General features: G+C 38.5%; 3 protein-coding genes across 5 annotated transcripts; 1 reads left to right on the top strand and 2 right to left on the bottom strand.

Moving 5' to 3' along the window:
* Positions 1–394: 394 nt before the first annotated feature.
* On the top strand, positions 395–1,826 carry LOC109854294 (NF-kappa-B inhibitor-interacting Ras-like protein). The gene is made up of 2 exons (XM_020427217.1): positions 395–636; positions 720–1,826. The coding sequence occupies exons 1-2, from the start codon at positions 538–540 to the stop codon at positions 1,224–1,226; spliced, it is 606 nt and encodes a 201-aa protein (XP_020282806.1). The 5' UTR covers positions 395–537; the 3' UTR covers positions 1,227–1,826.
* Positions 1,827–1,846: 20 nt separating this feature from the next.
* Positions 1,847–4,447, bottom strand: LOC109854295 (fatty acid 2-hydroxylase). Its single transcript, XM_020427218.1, has 6 exons — positions 3,838–4,447; positions 3,141–3,366; positions 2,542–2,702; positions 2,287–2,419; positions 2,084–2,203; positions 1,847–2,013 (listed from the first exon to the last, which is right to left on the bottom strand). Exons 1-6 carry the CDS (start codon positions 4,165–4,167, stop codon positions 1,928–1,930), a joined length of 1,056 nt encoding a protein of 351 aa, XP_020282807.1. The 5' UTR covers positions 4,168–4,447; the 3' UTR covers positions 1,847–1,927.
* A 3,791-nt stretch (positions 4,448–8,238) lies between these two features.
* On the bottom strand, positions 8,239–21,450 carry LOC109854269 (sodium- and chloride-dependent transporter XTRP3). Of its 3 annotated transcripts, none has more exons than XM_020427168.1 (13): positions 20,648–21,450; positions 19,032–19,971; positions 15,236–15,468; positions 14,775–14,795; positions 14,356–14,577; positions 14,074–14,184; positions 13,719–13,960; positions 13,030–13,177; positions 12,740–12,941; positions 12,496–12,655; positions 12,258–12,420; positions 11,809–12,009; positions 8,239–9,984 (listed from the first exon to the last, which is right to left on the bottom strand). In XM_020427168.1, exons 2-13 carry the CDS (start codon positions 19,282–19,284, stop codon positions 9,835–9,837), a joined length of 2,106 nt encoding a protein of 701 aa, XP_020282757.1. In that variant the 5' UTR covers positions 19,285–19,971; positions 20,648–21,450; the 3' UTR covers positions 8,239–9,834. The 3 variants fall into 3 exon arrangements, 2 of the variants coding, with proteins under 2 accessions (XP_020282757.1, XP_020282756.1); XM_020427167.1 differs by having other exon boundaries at positions 19,032–19,737; positions 19,824–21,450; XR_002250203.1 differs by adding an exon at positions 11,154–11,229 and having other exon boundaries at positions 9,896–9,984; positions 19,032–21,450.
* Positions 21,451–21,498: the final 48 nt, after the last annotated feature.

The following is a 21,498-nucleotide window of genomic DNA, read 5'->3' on the forward strand; positions in this document are numbered from 1 at the left end:
TTTAATGTTATATATAATATAAATTACAGTCACGTTATTTTTACGTGTTGTTTTTCTACTTTTTCCTGTCACGTGACTTTAGTTACGTTTTTAATTTTCTCTACATATACGACGAAAAGACTGTCTCAAAATCGCTTTTATTATTTACTCTCTCGATCTTACCGATTCGATTCGACTCGATCAATCAACCAACCAATCGGCAACGCGGAAAAGAGGCAACAATCAAGATTGATAGAATCGATGATTCTGATTATTTGCACACGCTTTTTCTGGTAGGAGGAGACTGCCTTGCATTCGATATCTCGATAATTGATCGATAAATCGAAAGCCTTTTCGATTTAAGGTAAAGAAGATAGCAGCGTCTCCATCGCTTAAGTGGCGGAAAAATGAAACGTAAAAGTCACAGTGTTTCTACCCTACGGGTAGAACGTAAATACAAATAATAATAAAAACAAAGGATTCTCTGATGTCAGCTGTGGAGGTTTGTGTGTTACTGATGTCATCTGTACACAAGAGAACTTATCGGTAATATTGAACATGGGCAAGACTACGAGAGTAGTTGTTTGCGGGATGAAAGGCGTCGGGAAAACCGCGTTACTCGAACAACTTATCTACGGGAACATCGACGTGAAAACGGTGTGTGAGTAAAACTTAGGTTACTTTCGAAACAATTTTGTAAACAAGTACAAGTGAGAATTATAAATTTATTTATTCCGCAGGAAATTCACCCTACGATCGAAGACATTTACGTCGCCAACATTGAGACCGATAGGGGCACGAAAGAGAAGGTCAGATTCTACGACACAGCTGGACTGGAATCATTACAGAGCAACGTTAACAATCAACAGCTTCCGCGACACTATCTTGCTTTTGCCGACGGCTACGTTTTGGTGTACGATACCGGTAAGCCCGAATCTCTCGATGTGCTTTTTCCGTTGAAAAAGGACATCGATAAGAATAAAGATAAGAAGGAAATAACTGTGATTGTAATTGGCAATCGGACGAAAACCGATGCCGCGTTGAATAACTTGGAAAATACTGCGAGCAAGGCGAGTAATTGGTGCACCAGAGAAAAGATCAAACATTACGAGGTTAATGTCATGGACAGATCTAGTTTGTTCGAGGCATTTATGCATTTGTCGTCAAAGCTGAATCCGCCTGCTAATAAAAGCACATTTCCACAATTGAGTATGGGCAGGAAAACTATTAAGGGAGAAGCACAGTGATATTTATTTAAAACTTAGAATAGAGAATTGCACTTGTGTATATATATATGTGTATATATGTATATATATACACATATTATTTATATATTATATAAGGAGTACTTATATACATATGGAGTGTTGATACAGATATTATTTAAGATCTCAATTATGATGCATTTCTGTTCACAGAGTGTATAATGTTTTATTTTCTGAATTTTATATGTGATATTAGACTTGAAATGAAAGACAAACTGTACTTAATTTATAGATACATCAAGATTATGTACTTAAAATATTGAGAACTTTGCTGGTACAAAGCAACTTTAGCATTATTTGTTTTTTTTTTTTTTATTGACAAGTTGCAAATGCAAAACTTACTTTTTTTACACTTTATGACTGTGTTAGTCTATTGCCGGATAAAAGACTTATTTGCACATCTCTTTTTACATTTATATCGAATGTATAAAATCATTCTCTTTTAACTTTTATACTGTATTTGTATTTAATTTACTCTTACATTGCGTTTGCGATTGAACGACTGTTGTTACATAAATTTATATGTAAGCGATTATTGTAAAACAAATTATATCGAGAACTTATTTTAATTGTGTGATTGTAATGAAATATATTTATGCGATAATAAATTACATACATACATGTATATTAAATATATGTAATTAATAAATATGCGATCAGCACTTTAGTTTTTAATAAGCGTTTTACCATTCCAATGGTTCTTTTAAATTTCGCATAATTAAATCCGTATTGAGTAATCGATCCCACAACTCACTAGTTACTCCAAATCCTGTAATAATAATAATAATAATAAGTAATAACTATCAATCACTTTTCACATATATTACTTTACACATTACCTTGATCATGATATACAAAGTGATGATAGTTGTGTCTTCTTTTCATCGTATACAAATACGATCCAGCTTTCGGCGCTCCGTAATGCAAGTAGTAATGCATCAGATCATAACATAAGTAGCCTATACGATATATCGAAGGTGTATTTACGAACTTGTAATATTGAAATAAGATTTTTATAAAAAAAAAAAAAAACGGCGCGTACCCATTATGGTACCGACAGCGACAAAAGGAGCTATCGTCAGAGGAAACATCGCTTTGTAAGCTTTCCAAACGATTGCCGCAACAATAGCGCCAAGTATCGGTGGAATCACCAGCCTTCGTCCGTCTAATGGCGCCTTTTAACAGTAACAACATAATTGCAAAAAAAAAAAATTATGCGATATGACACATATAATTATGCGATAACATACGAAAGTAACAATATATAAAGCGGCGGAGAAACACTCGCTAAAAGTACCTTGTGATGATTCCCGTGGAACAAGAAGTGCAGAGTAATAAGTAATTTTGAATTGTGCGGTGGCTTGAAATGAAAAATTTTTTTGTGTACGAAATATTCCACAACGGTCCATATGAACACTCCCAAGACGAACGATGGTAATATATTCTGCAACGTAACCGCTAGAACGCGATATTGGACAGTTAACCCCGTGACATACAAATAAAATGGAATTTGATGCGTCCGAAAAATGCTATTTAATTTCGCTCAACTGAACAGTTATGTGCAAGCTGAGAAAGAGAAGATTTTATTTTGAAATTTGGATTGTTATATAACATTTAATGGAGAACAATTAAATTAACATTATAAAATAATAATTTAATAGTTCTTTAAAATATGAAACATTTCAAAACATTTTGGAACAGCTCTTGACGAGTCAGACTCGTCGAAATCTACAGTGGCACATGAAATGAATGACGATCCTAACTCGTCATTTGTACGTCAAAGGGTTAATTGGATTTTTATTTAAAATGTATGTTTTTTTTAAATGAATTTTTACATTTATTTTTTATTGATCTTATCGATATATATAAATGATATTATAAATCTTGATGAATTACCGATATTTATCGCAGTGTGCGAACTACATCCCACGTAAAAGAAATACGTAGCCATGGGAAGCCAGAAAATCGGCAGAACGTACCACGGCGTGACCGATAACGTTTCCAAAATATCCGATTGGAAAAATCGAATGGGCCGGTTCACCGGTAAATTCACCCATTCCCAGTATCGATCTCCCATGAGGCCAACTTGTTGCAAAATCGGTGCGTTCCAGTCTATCAAATCCTGCGCGCACGTCGAATTGTGTTACGTGATATATTTACATTTGCTATTACTCACAGACTTACTTATACATACGGTTTTTCTGCGTGTGAAAAAACTTTTATCTCGATTTTCATAATGAAAAAAAAAACTTTATCCAGAGGATTAAACGTTATAAGAGCAATATAAATTAATATCGGTAGAAACCGGTCTTTTCTCCAACACACGGGTTTATCTTCGTAACTTTTTTTCACAAACGTGTGTGTGCGTTTCACGTAAGAGTGAGATAAACTCATAAGATAAAAGTTGTTTTAACATCGACGCGTAACGGATCTAGATAAATTCTTTGACGTGCGAATTGTTTAATGTATGTTGTAAAATAAAATGTCTATTTCGAGCGTCATATTCGAGAGAGAGTGCATGCATGAAATTGATTTATGACGTGCGTAAAAAGCGACCGTTTATTTTCACCGCGTTTGTTGCTATAATACTAACTTCGCACCCGTCGTACTTCTCCTGTTGCTGCACAGCGAATTCTTCGAGAAGATGATAAGCGGACTTGGAATGTGAATATTTCGCTAAAGTTTCGTCGAGAACTCGATCCTTGTAACGCTCGAGTGTATTTCTTCCTCCGGGATGATGATGCAAAAAATTGCGAATATTGTAAACGCGGTCGCGATACTTGATGAGAAACTCGGTCGAGTTGTCGGTTTCTCGCGTCGCGATGTCGTTGCGACGGTAATTTTCCGTTTCATTTTCGCCACCCACATCATCGTTGTTTGTTATCGTCGCGCTCGAACGAGGATTATCTCGACGAATATTCATTCCCGAAAGTATTAAAAAAAAAAAAAAAAAACTAAGTCAAGGCTATGACAAAATTCACCGGTGCTCGACGAAACTCGCGATATAGCTTCGATGCATTCTACCAAGTGACTGACACGTTACTACGACTTGGTAATTTGCTATACCAGATAAGATTTTCCCGTAAATGTTACGTGGGAGGGCTCAATGATCACAGTAACGTCTTATAAACAACATTATCGTAGCAAATATGGTATCGTTGCGATTATCAAGGTTAGTATTTCCACGTAACGAGATATCAAGAGTATCTATTTATCTATACAAAGTGTATACATATACATTACTTCCATGTATCGTTAACGTTATAAAGAAGAAATTCTCTACGTGGAAAAGGGACAGTTACTGATAACAGTTTTAGCGCTAAAGTTACACGCGCAGCACAAAGTCTAAGTTGCGTTGGGGAAGGGGGGGATTTACAAGTAAAAAATAAACATTTGCTCTCAAATTCGGAAAATGTTGAAACATTTGTGCTCGCTTGATTTTCGTGCAAAATAGATGGCGACACCGAGTAGAGATTGAGTGAGTAATCGATGATTTTTGCAAACGATAATGAAACATTTGCCGAATTTGTTAATCCAAAGTTATCTTATCGATCTTCCCGCGATACACTGTACTCGAGCACATGTGCACGTGATAAATATTCTAATGTTCAAGAGCTTTTTTATATCAGAAAGAATTCGATTTTTTTTTTCCGCAATAAATAAGCTTTTATTTAAACGCTTTGAATCTTGTGTACACTGTGTCTCCTAAGAAATGCCTAAATTTTCAGTCGCTAACAGTACTGCGACAATGCTCAGGTTTTAAGAACAAGTAGTTTAGTTTTGAGCATGTTCGCACTATCCAAACCATACAATTGTGTCGAGCGATAAAATATACTATCGGAAGAATAATCGCTTCTGTCCGTTCGAAATTGTAAATTTCCTCGGACCGAAACGGAGTTACGCATTTGTGTGTGTAAACCTAACGAACGAAATTTTAATAATTACTCGCTGTATCTTCTCTTATTATATTTTACACGTAAATTAAGAGAAATGTGTGTGTTTTTCGTACGGGAGAGGATTTTTCTTTTCTTTTATTTGTTTTCTCGACGAGAGTGCACGTAACGAAATTTTAGCCAGCCTAATTAGACAGAACGATCTGTTAAACATTTAATTATGTCAATTATTGACTATTTCATCAATTATGTACATATATCACTTCGAGGAATTACCGAGCGCATCGGACACGTAAAACGCCTGAGCGAAACTTCTAAAATCCACCGCTCCGAAAAAACGAAGAGAATAAAGTGTTCTGTGAATGTTGTTTGACGGTGCCATTTAAATGTCTTTTTTTTTTTTACATTTACATCCGATAAGAAGATAGGCCAAAAGAGACATTTCAACTCTTCGATCGTTGAAGACTTGCGCGCGATTTTGAGAAAAAAATTCTAAATATACACATTACTTTTTTTCAATTTTTGAGAAAGAAGAATATAACCGAGCAAATACTTTTTCTTCGATCGAACTTCCAAACATCACCACCTCTGTTAACCTGAAATTTGGCGAAAATTTTCAAACGATAGAAAATAAACATCCTTGTAAGAATTTTCATTCTCTTTTTTTGCTTTTAATCGGCGATAATGCAAAGAAAATAGTCAAAATTGAAGAAAGAATATTCTAGACTTTCTATTGTTTTATCTTTTTTTTTTAGAATATGTTTTTTAGATACTATTTATTAAGAACTGAAATAACAATTGAAAAATAATAATTCGATTGAAGATACAGTTGTAAAAAATTTCGAATTAAAAAGATTTCAATATTCTAAGAATTTAATTTTGTATTTGGAAAACCAGTGTTTTTTCGTTATGTGAATTTTGAAAGATTCGTACTCGAAGGAGTTGGAAATAAAAGACAAAAAAAAAAAAAAGAGAGAGATGAAAATTCTCTATTCTCCATCTCGGAATAAGAAATAAATACATAAATTGTTCTCGCATGGGTAGCGTGCACTGTGTAAACTGATGCGGGTTAAAACAACCGGGTCGAAATGTGATAAAAAGAAATAAATTTTATACAATTTTTCGCAACTTTTCACACGTAGAATGATGCAGCGTACGACCTCGGACGGTATGAACATTGTGAAAAGTCAATCAAACGATATAATGAAATTCTAAAAGAAACTTTTAACTTGGCGTTTTAACTTCGGTCGGTGTTGTTAACTACCTTCAAAAACGACTATCGCACTTGTTAACGCACAACTTCGTATATCGCATCGAAAGAAAACGCCAGTTCGCACATCGTCCGCTCGTGTGTGTCTGCGCTTGTATATAACGACTAAGATTTTCTCAAAGTAAGTGTCTTTCACACGGATCGAGAGGAAATGACAGTTTTTACGTAGAAAAAAGGGAAGAAAGTAAGTGTAGATATACGTAGTAGGTCGTTCACTATCCTAAGCGATTCAAAAAATAGGTACTTCACGAGGTATTGATTTAGATGCGGTTTTGTGTGCATCTAACGCGCCGAGTTATAATATTATTTACAATGGCACACACGCGTTATCTTTCGTCGAATTTCATGTCACATCGATGTAATGTGTCTCTTCCTGAAACCACGCGCGTCTCTTCCTTACTTTTTACACTTTCCGTCGCTCTCTCTCTCTCTCTCTCTCTCTTTCTCTCTCTGTCTTGGCAACTCGAGTACTTTATTGCGAGACGTTCGCTTTTGCGGTGCGCATTGACTCACCGATGTGTTAAGACGAGTCACAAATTGTTCGCGGATTAATCGCGGTATTATACCTGTTTTTCACACTGGAAACCGATCAGTGTGTGTTCAACGTGTATGTACAATATAAATTAGTGTCAGGATGATCAATACAGTGGCTTGTCTCTCTGCGGACTGAATCCCGCGACAAATCGTACACGCGAACGAGTGTCTCGCGGGAGATAAAATTCGTACTGTGAGCAAACGATTATAATTTCCGGATTGCGGCTTGATTATTTATTGACATTGCGTTTATTATTATTCGACCGGCGTGTAATGCAACCGGTATCGTCACATTTAGAGATATCTTGTTGAGAAATTGAAGATATGAAAAACTCGGCGTTTACAATACCGACCACTCGTCGTTGATCATCCCACCAGCGCGGAATCGGTATTTCCAAAATATAGCCGGACCAGCCAAAAACACACGTACACACATACACACATACACACACAATGGCGTATTTGCGCTCAACGCCCCGCGAAAGAAAAAAACTCAATCTTGCGACAATGGAGGTCTTTTACACAACAACTTATTCGCAAATTTCTCTCTCGTGCGACACGATGCCGAGTGTGTTCTCTTCTACATATCCTGCGCTCTCCGGTGATACATGAAATGTCACATAATTGGCACCGCGTGATGGACTCGCGAAAATTTTTTCACTTTTCCTGGCGAAATTATCAGCGACAAAAGAACGCATTCGCACTGTGATGTCTTCTTCTAATTTGTTAAATTAACGATAACTAGTGACGACACAGCCGCATGGACGCGTTTGAAACATTTGAAACAATAAAGTTGTTCGAGCCAACAATTTTTGTTTTGCGTGTAAGAAACTGACATCCCTCGCGTGCAACGTAAATGTTATTTATTTATTTTTTTTTCAAAATTAATCTCCAATTAAAAATGCGACTTGTTGTTGTTCGATGGCATAGTCGTCGACCTGAGCGCCGGATGTGCAAGATTAAATTAATAATAATACAGATTCGCGATTGACCGTGTGTCGATCCGAAAAAATGAATGGGTACGCTCTCTGAATTAAACTTTCTAAAAATATATATATATAAAAAACTCTAGTATTTTTTAAATTATAAAAACAAACTCTATCAAACGCGTATTATATATTTCTAATATTAATGTAACATGATTACGAATCAATATCTTTTTTTTTGTTTGTTTGTTTTTGATCGAAAGAATATTTAAAAAATGTTTTACAAAGAATAAAAATCTGTTTTTATGTACATATGTATAAATATATCTACGTAGAAATTAAAAACTTAAAGATATCAGTAATTTATTTGATAATACTTGAGACTTTGGAACAGTTTCTCGATGGCAAGGTCGATTAATTTTTTTTTTTTTTTTGAGCTGCGGCAATAACGTGCGAAAGGTAGAACCTCGGAGGAATTGAAAGCACATATTTGATCGGGGCCGTGTAAAAAGAGCGAGCGAGCGAGCAAACCCGTCTATGTGTTTGACTAACAACTCGACTACGTTTTCGGTTTTTTTTTTTTTTATTGTCTATAGTCTCTTTGACGTCTCTTTCACTGGAAAGATCAAACTAGATATTTATATATATATATATATATATATATATATGTATGTATATTAATCTAAAATTAAAAAAAAAAAAGAAAAAAAAAACAAACAAACAAACAAATTCTCGCCGTTTTCAACTAAAATTCGATTTCGGACGAAACCAAAAAACGATATCTCGCGTTCGCATCGCGCGACGTATACAACTAAAAAAAGCCAGCTATTCTCTCTTCGCTATTTTTTTGTTCTCCGCTACGTGTCTAGCTACCGCGATCAATCTGGATTGACTTTTGCGCGCGATTTCATTCGAAAGCGTGACAATTAAGATAGCACGCGCGCTACATCTCTCTAAAAACATATTCCGTATATTGCTTTGTGGTGCGGGCGCTTCTTTCTGACAAATTGAGCTCGATTTGTAGCGAATTTACACGGTCATATCCTACGTATCTATCTTACGTGTATATTATATATGTATATATATATACACACGAAATGATCGATCGACACATCTTTTACATTTGTTTCAACGTACGATTACCGAACGAGCGAACAACGAACAATGCAAATCTCTGAAAGACGCGTATGCCAACAATACGAACGAAATCGGCGTGTTTCAATTTCGTGTGTTGTTCGGTTTGCTTCTCGCTCGTGAGAGATGACATATCGACGAAGATTTTAGATGAATTTCGATCTCTCGCATTTGTTGTTTTTTGTTTTTGTTTTTGTTTTTTTTTTATTCGTTGTTCGTTATCCCGGTATATATATGTATATATATATTTTGGTTTTTATCCATCTTTAAGAACGCACGGCCCCGACACACTTCAATGACTGTACATATAAAGACCAAGCTTTAAATCAGAGAGATTTAAAGTCAAACTTAATCTCATTACAAAAATAGATCATTTCTATTTAATCTCTTTTCACAACGAAAATCTACACACAAGATTTATCTTCGCTCGCAATAAATAAATTTCTCGAAGAGTGTGTACGACTAATATGTTACGGAAAACGTTATTTTCAAGATAACAACGCTCTTTCTCTCTTTCTCTTTCTCTCGCTCCGGCGGCGGCGCGAAACGCACTTTCATCTAAAATATACACGTTATCACTTTCTTTACTCTCTAAGCGTTTGCAAACAAACGACCATGTTTTGGAAGTATGTTTTATTATAAGTTACACAAAATGCGATATATTGCTTACATCGCGCACAAATACTGATCATCATATTTTTTTAGTTTGTTTTTTTTTTTTGTTTTGGTCTTTATGCATGTAGAATCACTGCCAATCTCTCTTGTGTTATTAGTTTCGATTTTCGAACAATTTGCAAACGGAAGAAATCACGTCGATTTTATTATGCGCGCTCTTAAAAGTTCATCACCTCCATTTTGAAGGCCCTACCCTGCATCGCCTTGTTTATTTTACCCATGGGAGGTGCGGCGTTATTATCATCGTCGCTATTGACATCCTCATCCTCTTCCGGGAAGTCCTCGAGCCGATCGTGATACTCATCAAGCTGGAATGAAGAGAAGACGATATTATGTAAAATTGCAAAAGTGTTTTTTTTTGGATTTTTTACGAAAAAAATGTAACGAGACTACGATCTTGATTTCCTGTGCGAAGAAGCGAAAGTTAGTTTTTTTGGGATTATAAATGTTGGAAAGTAAAAATTTTTTATATCGTGATTTTTCGCAAATTCCCAAAGTTAGGAAACATTTTAACTTCAAATGTCTCAATGTATAAACGATCGTAGTCTTGAGTCTTGACAAATCGAGATGTTTGATGTTGCGTGTAATATGTGTGTGTGTGTGATCTATGTTTTTTTTTTTTTTAAAAAAAAAACTTCTATTGCGCCTTGTTAATTGCGCTGGCTGTTTATGAGCGTGTTCTTCATTCCTGGTGAAGCGTAATGTGAGGCGTAATGTGAGGCCTAATGGTGGGTGAGAGTTTGGCGTATATTTTTTTATTATATTTGACATGCTAATCATCGGGTCAAACGTCGAGTTCACGTACTTGCAAAAAGCAAGCGTTCGTTGACAAAGTATAGATTTACGCCTCACAATTTACACTAAGTATTTATAAATTTTTCACAACTGTTTTATTATATGCAAAATGAGTGCCGATTATGGAAAAAAAAAACATATATATATATATTTTAAAGACATAAGAACTTTACAAGTAGAGAAATTCCTGAAAAATATTACGTCTGTTTATTTTGATATTTGTTTGCGGAAAATTCTATTTTGTACTAAAAAGAGTACAGCGTTTTTGTCGTATGTTTTTCTATATTTCTATACACATATGTATTGGATGTGTAGTATATTTAAAAATCTAATCACATGCAATATATATTCTATATTTTGTATGTATATATCGATGATGAGATGAGCGTGTAATTTACCGGCATGAATAATCTCTCGCCATTCAATATGCAATCGTGCAATTGTTGGTTAATCGCGATATCAGTTTTTAGTATTGTTATTGTTATTAATCATTCGTTGCATATTGGGTTAAAAAAAAAAAAAGGAGAAGGACAGAGAGCCGTTCGAGATATATATATATACCGCGTGATGCTGCGCATTGGTTGTTTTTGCGGTGTAATCGCATGTGGCGATGAATGCGCTATTATGAGTATTAACATTCACAGAGGATGCATTCGCAAAAGTTTTTATACTGCGAACTCACGTGTAACGTAGCTACGGGGATATCGGTACGGGGTAATCGATGTTACCACAGACACAGAATTGATGCTTGCCTACAACTGCAGATCGTACGTTCAAAATATATAAGTTACCTAAACATCCATCCACGCACACGCTTAATTGGCTCACCATGAGAAACAATTTGCGCCGTAAAAATGATTAATACAATGATCGAAAACAACACAAAGCGACACATCGCAATTACGAGTATACCGTTTATCGCGCCAAAGCCAAACGATTACACGGCATGAAATATTCGTCAGCCCGTGGTGCGCTAATTAAGCCACTCTACTCTGTTTTAGACAGCTCTGAGGGAACAAAGAGGGGGAACAATGCTACTTTTGTTAAAAAAAAAACAAAAAAAAACAAAAACAAAAACAATTATTTCAAAGGGAAAAAAAGAGCACGCTACATTTGTTCGAGAACAAATTAATATCAAAGGGAAAGGTAACGTCCAGTTAATGAACAATCTTGTCGGGATTTTAACACACATTCCATCACAAGCCACAATCTTTGCGTATACTTTTCTTCTCCCCGCAGAGTTTTCTCCGCTCTCAACGACTATATAAAGTTTTCTACGTAAATATATATACATACGACTGATGTAACGACAAATTGTAATGACAATTTGTACTCACGTCAACGTCACCCATCATCTCTTTGGTAGAAACGGTGGTATCGATGCGACGAATGCTGCCTTGATGTATGTCCACGTCGAGTTTCACGCACTGGAATCGTCGCAAGAGGAACACGATCGGAATCGGTGCGATACCCGCGAAAATTATGGCGGCGGCGATGCCCAGCACCCAGCCGGGGTAACTCGTTGGCTCGGCAACACCCTGAGAGATGAATGAGAGCAACAATAAGTTGTGTAATTGCGAAATAGATACAGTAAACGCAGGTAACGTGAAATAAGGGAGGCTTATTTTTTCAACAAAGCACTGCACGTCTCTTGGGAGAATTCTACGTTAATTTAAAAGTGTTAACGTGCATTTATGTCGCGATAATTAAAAAAAAATCAGATATTCCAGATTATCTGCGTTTATCTCCCCCATTTATATCTTATCACGGTGCAATGTTGTTTTACCAATGTGGCGTTCCATGCTGAATATTGCGGTTTCTTGATGAACATGGATGCGATGCTAGACAGGAGAATGCAGACCATTATTATGGGAGCGAGAAACCGCCACGTGACTTGCCAATAAGCTCCCGGTCTGTATCCGGTCATCTCTTCGATGTCTTTCGTGAATCTGCAGAGTATACGGAACAATTACTGAATCTGTCTTATTCCCGAAAGATCAGAAGAATCGAAGAAAGAAACTTACTTCTCGTGACCGTACACAAAGATGACGGAGATCATTTCCATGAGGGCGACCATGACGAGACCGATGGTACCAGCGAAGCTGTCAAACATCTTCAGCCAATACTCTCCAGCACCGGTACAGAAAATGAGCCCCACGAAGAAACACACGACGCAGACCACTCCTACAATCAACGGATTGAAACGAATGTGATTGAACGATTTGTCAATATTTTCTCAACAGTGAATCGATTGCGAGTCACACTCACCCGTCATGTATTGCTTTTTTATTCTCTTGAAGAGATCTATGTCGAAAATTACGCACAGCATACCCTCGAGTATTCCGATCTGCGAGCCCAGACCAAGGGCCAGAAGCATCATGAAGAAAATACAAGACCAAAAAGGCGCACCCGGCAGTTCCACGATTGCCTGTGTAAACACGATAAAAGCCAGTCCGGTGCCCTCGGCAGCCTGCGAATACGAAATGTCGTTTGATTATTATTACGTAACTCTACGTCCGACTACAATTTGATGATGAGAAACGTCATTATATACTCACGTTGTCCAACTCGTTGCTGAGACTGCATGTTTTTAGCGTGAAGTTCATTGCCGATGAGTTGAAAGTACTCATAAAGCGTTCGTAGTCCTCGAGACCAAACGCGGTCAGATTAGTCAACAGCCCATTATCTACTAAGGTGTCCCTCGCGCTGAAATAAAAGCGATGTAATATATCTTCCACATGTGTCTCTCTGATGTTCGTCGATTATCAAGGATTAGCATATATCCCGCGTCCCGTTATATAAACTCAAATTCCCTCCCTCGTTTCTTTCTAAAATGTTCAACAACCGTCGACGTCTGACACTTTCGCGATCTACATAATTAAATTCAATTGTGATGCGATAGTGGTAAATTTATGCGCGTTTACAATTCGCGATTGAGATTCTCCTCTCGATTTAATTCAATGGCATCTTTTATCGGTCAATAAATTGTTGTGTACATATCAACAATGTAACCGATTTTTATAATTGAATTTAATCAAGTGGGTTCCGCTTTAACGCGCGAGTTGTAGCAACAATTGAGTAAAATTGTGACGACACGCATATTCGATCTTCCGGACCGAATACAGTTGGTCCGTTTTATCAAGGCCATTTAAAGATATGCATCCGCAGCCGTGGACGATTTCTCTCACACTACCCTCTTCGCGATGATGAATGTAGAAACGGATGGCCGCGTTTGCGGTCGCATTACCTGTCGACGCACTTCTCCACGTTCGACATTGCCTTGAACCCCAAAATGGCGAAAATGACAACGCTCGCGTAAATGGCAGTAAACGCGTTGCACACGCTCACCAGGATCACGTCCCTCACGCAGTTGTTGTCGGGTGTGTTGTAGCTGCCGAACGCGATCAAGGAACCGAACGCCAGCCCGAAGCTATAGAAGACCTGGGTCGCCGCGTCAAGCCAGACCATAGGCTCCAACAGTTTCTCGACCTTGAAACAAATCAAGCAAATGTCATATCTAATATCCGCCCCCTTGTGGTCGCGATTTCTTTTCGTCGGCAAAATCAACTCCTCCCTCCCTCTCAATCGGAATCGATCGTCACCTTTGGTGTGTACATGTGCGCCAGTCCGGCGCTCGCACCTTTCAACGTTATCCCGCGAATGAAAAAAATGGTGAGTACGAGATACGGGAACATGGACGTAAAGTATACTACCTGGAAAAAAAAGAACAGCTATATTTTAAAAATTATTGTTCGCGTACTTCAGTAGTAAAACAAGACCGATCTTTTCGATAACAATTTATTTTTGAATTTTTTTTTTTTCCGTAGTCAAGTTATGATAAAATTAGTTTTGCGCGTGTGAAAGCAGTCGCGTAAAAAACTTACTTTGCCGGACGATTGTATTCCTTTCATGACGATAAAGAATACGACGATCCAGCTGAGCAAGAGACAAATTACGATCCACCATTTGAGACCTTGGCCGTCTTCGATACTCGGTGCCGCGTCCAAAGTAGTCCTGTACCAAAAATATGCGGTCTCCGAACTCTTGACACATTCTTCGACTGGTTTCCCGTCCAATTCTGGGCATTTTGCCCACGGCAGTGATTCCTAAATTGCGTCAGAATATGCAAATAGATCATCAATAGACGCGCTTTAACGAGCGTGCCTTTATTGCGACGCAAGCAAAAGCTTAAGCGGCACTTTGAGTGCTGAACTGAGAGCGCATTTTGATGAGATTTTGCTTGCTATATATAGTTCATGCGATGCAACACGTATTTATTATTTATTAAAATATGAATACTTACACCGAATTTGATCGTGACAGCCTAAAATATGAGAAAAAAAATTAATACCATTAATATTTTGTATATAAACTTATAGAAAATAACGTTGTCAATTTATGTTTCGCGCCGTTGGTAATAACAGTCGAGATAAAAATTTTGTTTTGAATTTTTTGAGATTTTATTTTCTTAAATTTATTTTCTCATCTCTTTTATTTTCTTACGCGGTGTAAAAATGTCTTACTTCTTTAAAAATTTTTTTTTTTTAAGATTTAACTTGCAATATTTTTTATTAAAAAATATGATCTCTGACGGATCAGTGTGAGCACTTTGTGTATGAGAGCGCGCATAACTGACGCGTCTTTCATTGCCCATTTGAATTTAAATTGTGCTGAAGCGCAGAGGGTGAGAGAGTTACTTAAGACGTCTCGACGCAGATTAACTGCATCAATCGGTGCTACGAACTTTTTGATCGATCTGCTTACCTCGAGCGAGTTGAAGAGGTAGAAGAAGCACCAGGTGATAATTACGTTGTAGTAAAGCGCGACAAAGAACGTGACTATACAAGACGCGATTCCTATTCCGCCTAACCAGGGATGTATAGTGTTCCAGACGCCCAGGGCACCCTGTCGCATGCGCTGTCCGAGGCCCAGTTCAATTAGAAAGAGGGGTACACCCTCCAAGATGAGCATCACGAAAAAAGGGATGAGGAAGGCACCTAAAACGCGCAAAATTAATTTAGCACAGAATTTGATTGAAACATGTTTTCTTTATTTTTAAACGCAACTCTTGGTTTACCTATCGACGCCGAGAGAGAAATTGCTCGATTATTGAATTATTTTTCTCTTTTTACAACGCACCCCGTCATCCCCTAATTTAAACATGTTCCTTTGAATGTCGAGTTTTGCGGTCGTAGTACAAGCTGTGGAGCGCTTTGTATTGATCGAGGAGCCTAAGTCCTAACCCGTTCAGCCACTCTACTACTGTACTTCCAACGATTTTTTTTTCCTTACATTTGCACACTGTCTAGAGCCACAGAGAAATTCACGCTCTAAGGGGAACGTTAACAACATGTTCTTTTTCTTATACCCGGTTGTTACACAAAAAAATTCTCGCAGAAAGAAAGGTGCTATATTTAATTTCAACGCACAACCAGTGTTGTTTCTTTTTCTGTTGTCGTTCTAGTTTTTTATATAAATTCGATTATATCAATCTTCAATTTGCTAGAGCAACAGGAATAGAAACCGTGAAGAGATTTTAAGATAAAGCAGGAGGAGATATCAAAACGCGCGTACAGAGGAATGTCTCAATCTCGATAGATCTCCCGAGCCCTTCGGAGCTCTTTGTGACAAAATATCGACGATTATATCGAGATGTTATCACACATCTCTCACGTTTATGCGTGTTAATGGCTTGTAATGTGTGGACTGTTTAAGGCGCAGCTGTATTACGTTGCGAACCGCGAGGCGGAGCAGATGTTAGGTCGTCGCGTGCTTTCTGTTACACAGTGGTATGGATCGATCGATAGGCGTTCGGGCGACGCGTCGCGCCGGGACGGCGCAACGAGGAAATTTCCATTGAAAGCCGTGCCTTTGACTCATTTTAGCCTCAAGGTGTGTGCGAAGAAAAAATCCAAAAAAGTTAATTGTCGACGGAAAGAGAATGAGATCAGATTTATCGAACCTTGTAACACAGTCGGCACACACACACACAAGCTAAATGCCAATTGGAAAATTAACTCTCCCTTTCTTTCGAACAAACAAAAATGTTATCGATGACCAAATCTACAATTTAATCGCTAAGACGCTTTTTTAGCTGAAAGTGTGTTCTTAAAATTATTTTTCTATCCGGGAGACACTTTTTGATTTTGTGCGCGTCTGTGTAACGTGTTACATTACGTTTCGAATTGACTCAACTTGAGTAAGAAAGAGAGAGTTGAGAGAGATTGGAGTGTTGTTTTTGAAAATTCGATCCTTGATGCGCGTAAAAGAGAAGAGAGCACTTTTAGGCGAAAGCCATTACCCCACACGCAGCAGTGAGGTAGGCCGTGTTTAGAGAGCGGCGGTCTAGTAAACGGAAGCTCGATCTGCTGCGCAGTTGTTGGTTGGATGGTAACCGATATGATTTCGGTGTGCATAAACTCTGACGTCATAATCATGCGAGAGGGCTACACCTCTCTCTCTCTCTCGTGACCTACCTCCGCGAAAATAGATATGTGTTAAACAGCGGCTCTCGTTCTCTCGTGATCGCGATAAAAAGGGCCGCTCTGCGAAAATATTGCCGTGTCTAGAATAATTCTTCAAACGTGTACACGCAAACGGAGAATATTATCTCTCTTCGTTAACCGAACGGTATTTTCCATCCGGAAAGTTTTCGCTTCGCAAAATCTGTCTAGCTTGCAACATACGCGCGAGCGCGTATTGTATATCTGCACTCATATTTCATGCATGTAACGAACAAAGTGGCAAACGTTGCTGATGTTACGTATGTCTCTCTAGTACTTGCGGTTTAGCGGTCGACCCATCGCGTCAAAATGATTTAAATCAAGTTCAACCTTGAACAGAATTTCTTGGACGAAGTCTCGTATTGATTTAGTTTAAAAAAAATTTTTTTTTTTATTTTTTTCTTACACCGTCGCGATAACGTAACATCCTGTGCTTATAAACATTTTGTAGTTCAGTTAATAAACCGTTTTTACAGACAGCCGGAAAATATTTGATGTCGTTAATAAAGATGATATTTTTCACAAAACACGTTAGCCTTTGTGAACCACGTGACCCGTAAACGTTTTAATCACATCTTACCAAGGGGAGATTTTTATTAACTTTCATTGTGTTATAACAAGAGAAAGTTTAGCGAGTTTTATATATATTATATTACTTTTTTTTCTTTTGATTTTTTTTTTTTCACGCAAAAGAACATTGTTCCGTATTTGCGTTGCGTTGCTTAGCACAGCGCTTTTTATTCTAAAATAATAAAATAATAAGAACAAATAGTTATTGTACAGAAACACGTTGTTGTATTTTAATATAAAAAAAAGTTATTTATAAAACTGAAAAGATCAATAAAATTATAAAATAAAATAAATCTTGAAACTCTCTTGATGACCATTTAAAAAATTGAAAGAGACACTTAATGAAAATATTTGAATGAATCGCGTCGCGAGTCTTACTCATTATTGCGTAAATTGTAACAAGCGGTGCCAAAAAACGTGATCCAACACATTGGGCTAATCTTGGGGCGAAATGTCGTTGCTCAATATGTTAAATAAAACAAAATAAAACAAAATTTTGTAATTAGAATTAAAACAAAAATAGATACGATATTGGAAGAGGCTTTGCAATATCGTATCTGCTGAGCGTATCAGTCTGAAAATCGATAAAGAGTATGCGCGTATGTCTTTCAGAACGCAAATACGCGAGGAATATTTCGTTCGGCAGTTATATTTAACACCGGCCTGAGGGATACCTGAAAATAGTCGTTGACTAATATAGTCAGCCATGCACTATACCGGTTCCACTGCCCTCGTATCGAGCAACCTTGTCCCTGCTCTTCTTCGCTTTACATCCGCACGACGTCGTAGAGGCTGACGCCGCGACTGTAAGTTTGCGAGAGCTACTTCCCCCAATGTTGCAACTTGCGACAACCCCCCGGTGTGTGCTCCGTTTGACGATTTGACATTCGTCAAAACTTCGTCGCAGAAACATCGAGAAACTCAAGATAAATATAAAATTCAACGAACTACAAGTCAGATGAAAATTCAAAATCCATTTTTGAGTTCGGTGCGGTCAGATTTTTGAAAACACAAACAATAAGCCCGAAAAAAAAAGACTTAGCAAATCTTTTAATTCGTAATTTTACTTGTCTTGAAATTGTTGAATTTATTATGTTTTACATCAATACACGTACGTGTGTTGCAGATACATTATCGCGCCTACATAAATGTAGATACAAGAAAAAAAAACAAGAGTTTCTATATAGATACGCGCATCAGCGCGGATGCTGCCAAGGCGCTAATGTGCATACATGTGTGTGCGCGTCGCAAATGAAGAGAGAAATTGGAGTTCACCTAGCTTCAAGAACACCTCTGGTGGTGTATTAATCTATCGCGCGAAGGTCGCAAAAATGAAAACAAACAGCTTTACACGTATCAACAGCGTTGCGTGAAATATTAAAAAAAACAATATGACACAGAAAGAGAAAACATCAATCTCTTTAAAATCAGTCCATCGTTGTATTTCTTATCCCCAATCTGTCAAAACGATAACTGACGTAACTCACCACCTCCGTTCTGTTGGCACAGATAAGGAAACCTCCAGATATTGCCCAGACCCACGCTGTATCCGATAATACTGAGAAAGAATTGCATCTTTCCGCTCCATGCCGCCCTGTTGTCCTCCTTCGTCTCCTGGCTGCTGGTCGCATTTTGATTTGTCGCCGACACCACGATCGTCACGTTCTGGGCGTTAGGTTGACGATCATTCAAGGGAGCCAGCTCGTGCCCATTTCTCGCGGTCTCAGTCTTGACTACCATTCTCCCGTAAGTCTTGCCGAATGGAAAAGGAATCGATCCACCCTTCCCGTTGTGGATATATGTTGTAACTTAATTGAGATCGCCTGGACGGTGGCTTTCGTCGTGTGTTTGTTTGTTGAAGCTGATCTCTCTCGCGATCCCCACGTGCTACTTCTTCTACTCCAATCTTCCCGCTCTGTTTATTTCCCTTTTCTTGCGTGTGTAGCACACACTCCCGCTTCCGTCAATGTCCTTCAATTACCGGTGTTTTGAGAAAAACACGCGTGTGTTTTTCGCGTCCGCGTAAACGAGTCCTTATCTCTTTCTCTCTTTCTCTTTCACTCTCTCTCTCTCTTTATCACTTTACTACACCACCGCCGCGACGTTCATCGATTCCGGAGCGAAGGATAACACGCGGGTCGACGGGGTAAAACGCGGCGGATTTACTCTCTCTCTCTCTCTCTTTTTCTGTCTCTTTACAGTAATTGGGATAACAATAACGATAACAACAACAACAACAACGGTAATAATAATTAATAACGATAGCAACTGGTAATTACGTTCACTTTTTTTGTATCTTGATTTTATCTCAGGATCGGCAATCTCCTCGCGCACTATTCGTCGTGTACATAAAAATTACCGAGATCGGTCCTCGCTTCGAACAGATACGGCCGATATCAAATCGCTTTGTTGTTTATACGTACGTTTCTTCGGTAAGAGAAAAAAGGAACAGTCTCTCCCTCTCTTTCTGTATATATATATATGTATGTATATATATATATATATATATGTATATAGCGAATTTTCGTTCGCCTTCGTCTGATACGCGTGATGTGTGTATTCTTGATACTTCTTATTGACTGTGTTCGTACACGCGATCGCGTACAAGCGAGCGGGATGGAAAAGGTGCGAGGTGTGACGGATACGTCATAGGCTTTTATCCGAAACTAACTCTCGGGTGGACTCGTGGGTGACCCAATAAAAAATCGAGCCGCGTCGTTATAACGATGTGGATATCCGCGCGCGACCTCCTATCACGTGAGTTTTCGAAGGATATCGACGACCGATAACGAGAGCTAGCGCGCGCCGATTGACATTGATGGAAGAAGCGATGCACGGAGAGGGTTGCGCGCACCTTACGTTACGTTTGGAAGCAATCGTAGCGTGAAGAATTTAATGAGATAGAAGGGGAGTGTGAAGGTACGCGTGTGTGTCGTTAATAGCCACAGTCGGGACGAAATATCGATCGATTCTTCGCGCGGAAGCGAGATATCCGAATGAGGAAAAGAGACGGAGGAGAGAAAGAGAGAGAGAGAGAGAGAGGAATTGGAAAGAAAGAAAGAAAGAAAAATAGATAAGGAGAATTAATCTTCCCCGGCTTTACCAGCCGATTGACGTGCGAAATATTCAAGATTCCTTGCCGATCTCAATTCTTTCCTGTCGAAGAATATTCTCGTTCGCAATCTTTAAAGCGAGCGTTTCTCTCCAGCGTTGGCCAAGATCAACATATCAATTCTAGAATCGTCTTAGTAACTTCCTATATATTGGATCGGTTTCGTTTGGAGTCGCTGTCGTTTTTTTTTTTTTTTTTGCTTTGTGTATATATTTTACGATCGGTTGCAATTGGAAGTCACGAGTTCAGCTTCATATTTAGTCTCCCTCCCGGCTCGGCTTCGCGCGCGCGAGGAAGACGTGTTCGTGTCGACGTGATGATGCGTTTGCGCCTCTCTTCGTCGTTCTTCGCGTCGTCGTTTTGTTTCTTGTTTTTTTTTTTTGCAAATTTTTTCGATATACAACAGGGGATTCAAATTTTTTTTTTTTTCCGTGGGAATTGACACACCGTCGCGCGGCAGATTTGATTATTTAAACTCGATAGTCTTCGGACGAGCGAAATTGACGTCGCGGCAGACGCGCGTGTCTCGTTTAGGAGCAGGATCTCCGAAGTATTTGGTACCCATGTGTACCACTTCGCAACTACAGCCGCTGCTGGTTTTTCGCGTTTTATGCTTCGTTGTTGTCGTTGTTGTTGTTGTTGTTGTTTTTTCGTCGTCACAAAAAAAATCAAAGTACGTTTATACGTGTGACACGGCGAGCCCGCGCAAAAATTTTCGCTACCACGGTGCGGCTTGTGGCTGAATATGCGCCTCGTACGAACGTCGATATCGGACTGAGCCGCCGCTGGTGCGCGACGATGTGCGCGAGGGAACGAACCTACAACGGAACGGGAACCTCTGG

Source organism: Pseudomyrmex gracilis, unplaced genomic scaffold (genome assembly GCF_002006095.1).
Source record: "Pseudomyrmex gracilis isolate BER0280 unplaced genomic scaffold, ASM200609v1 scaffold_62, whole genome shotgun sequence".
NCBI lineage: Eukaryota > Metazoa > Arthropoda > Insecta > Hymenoptera > Formicidae > Pseudomyrmex > Pseudomyrmex gracilis.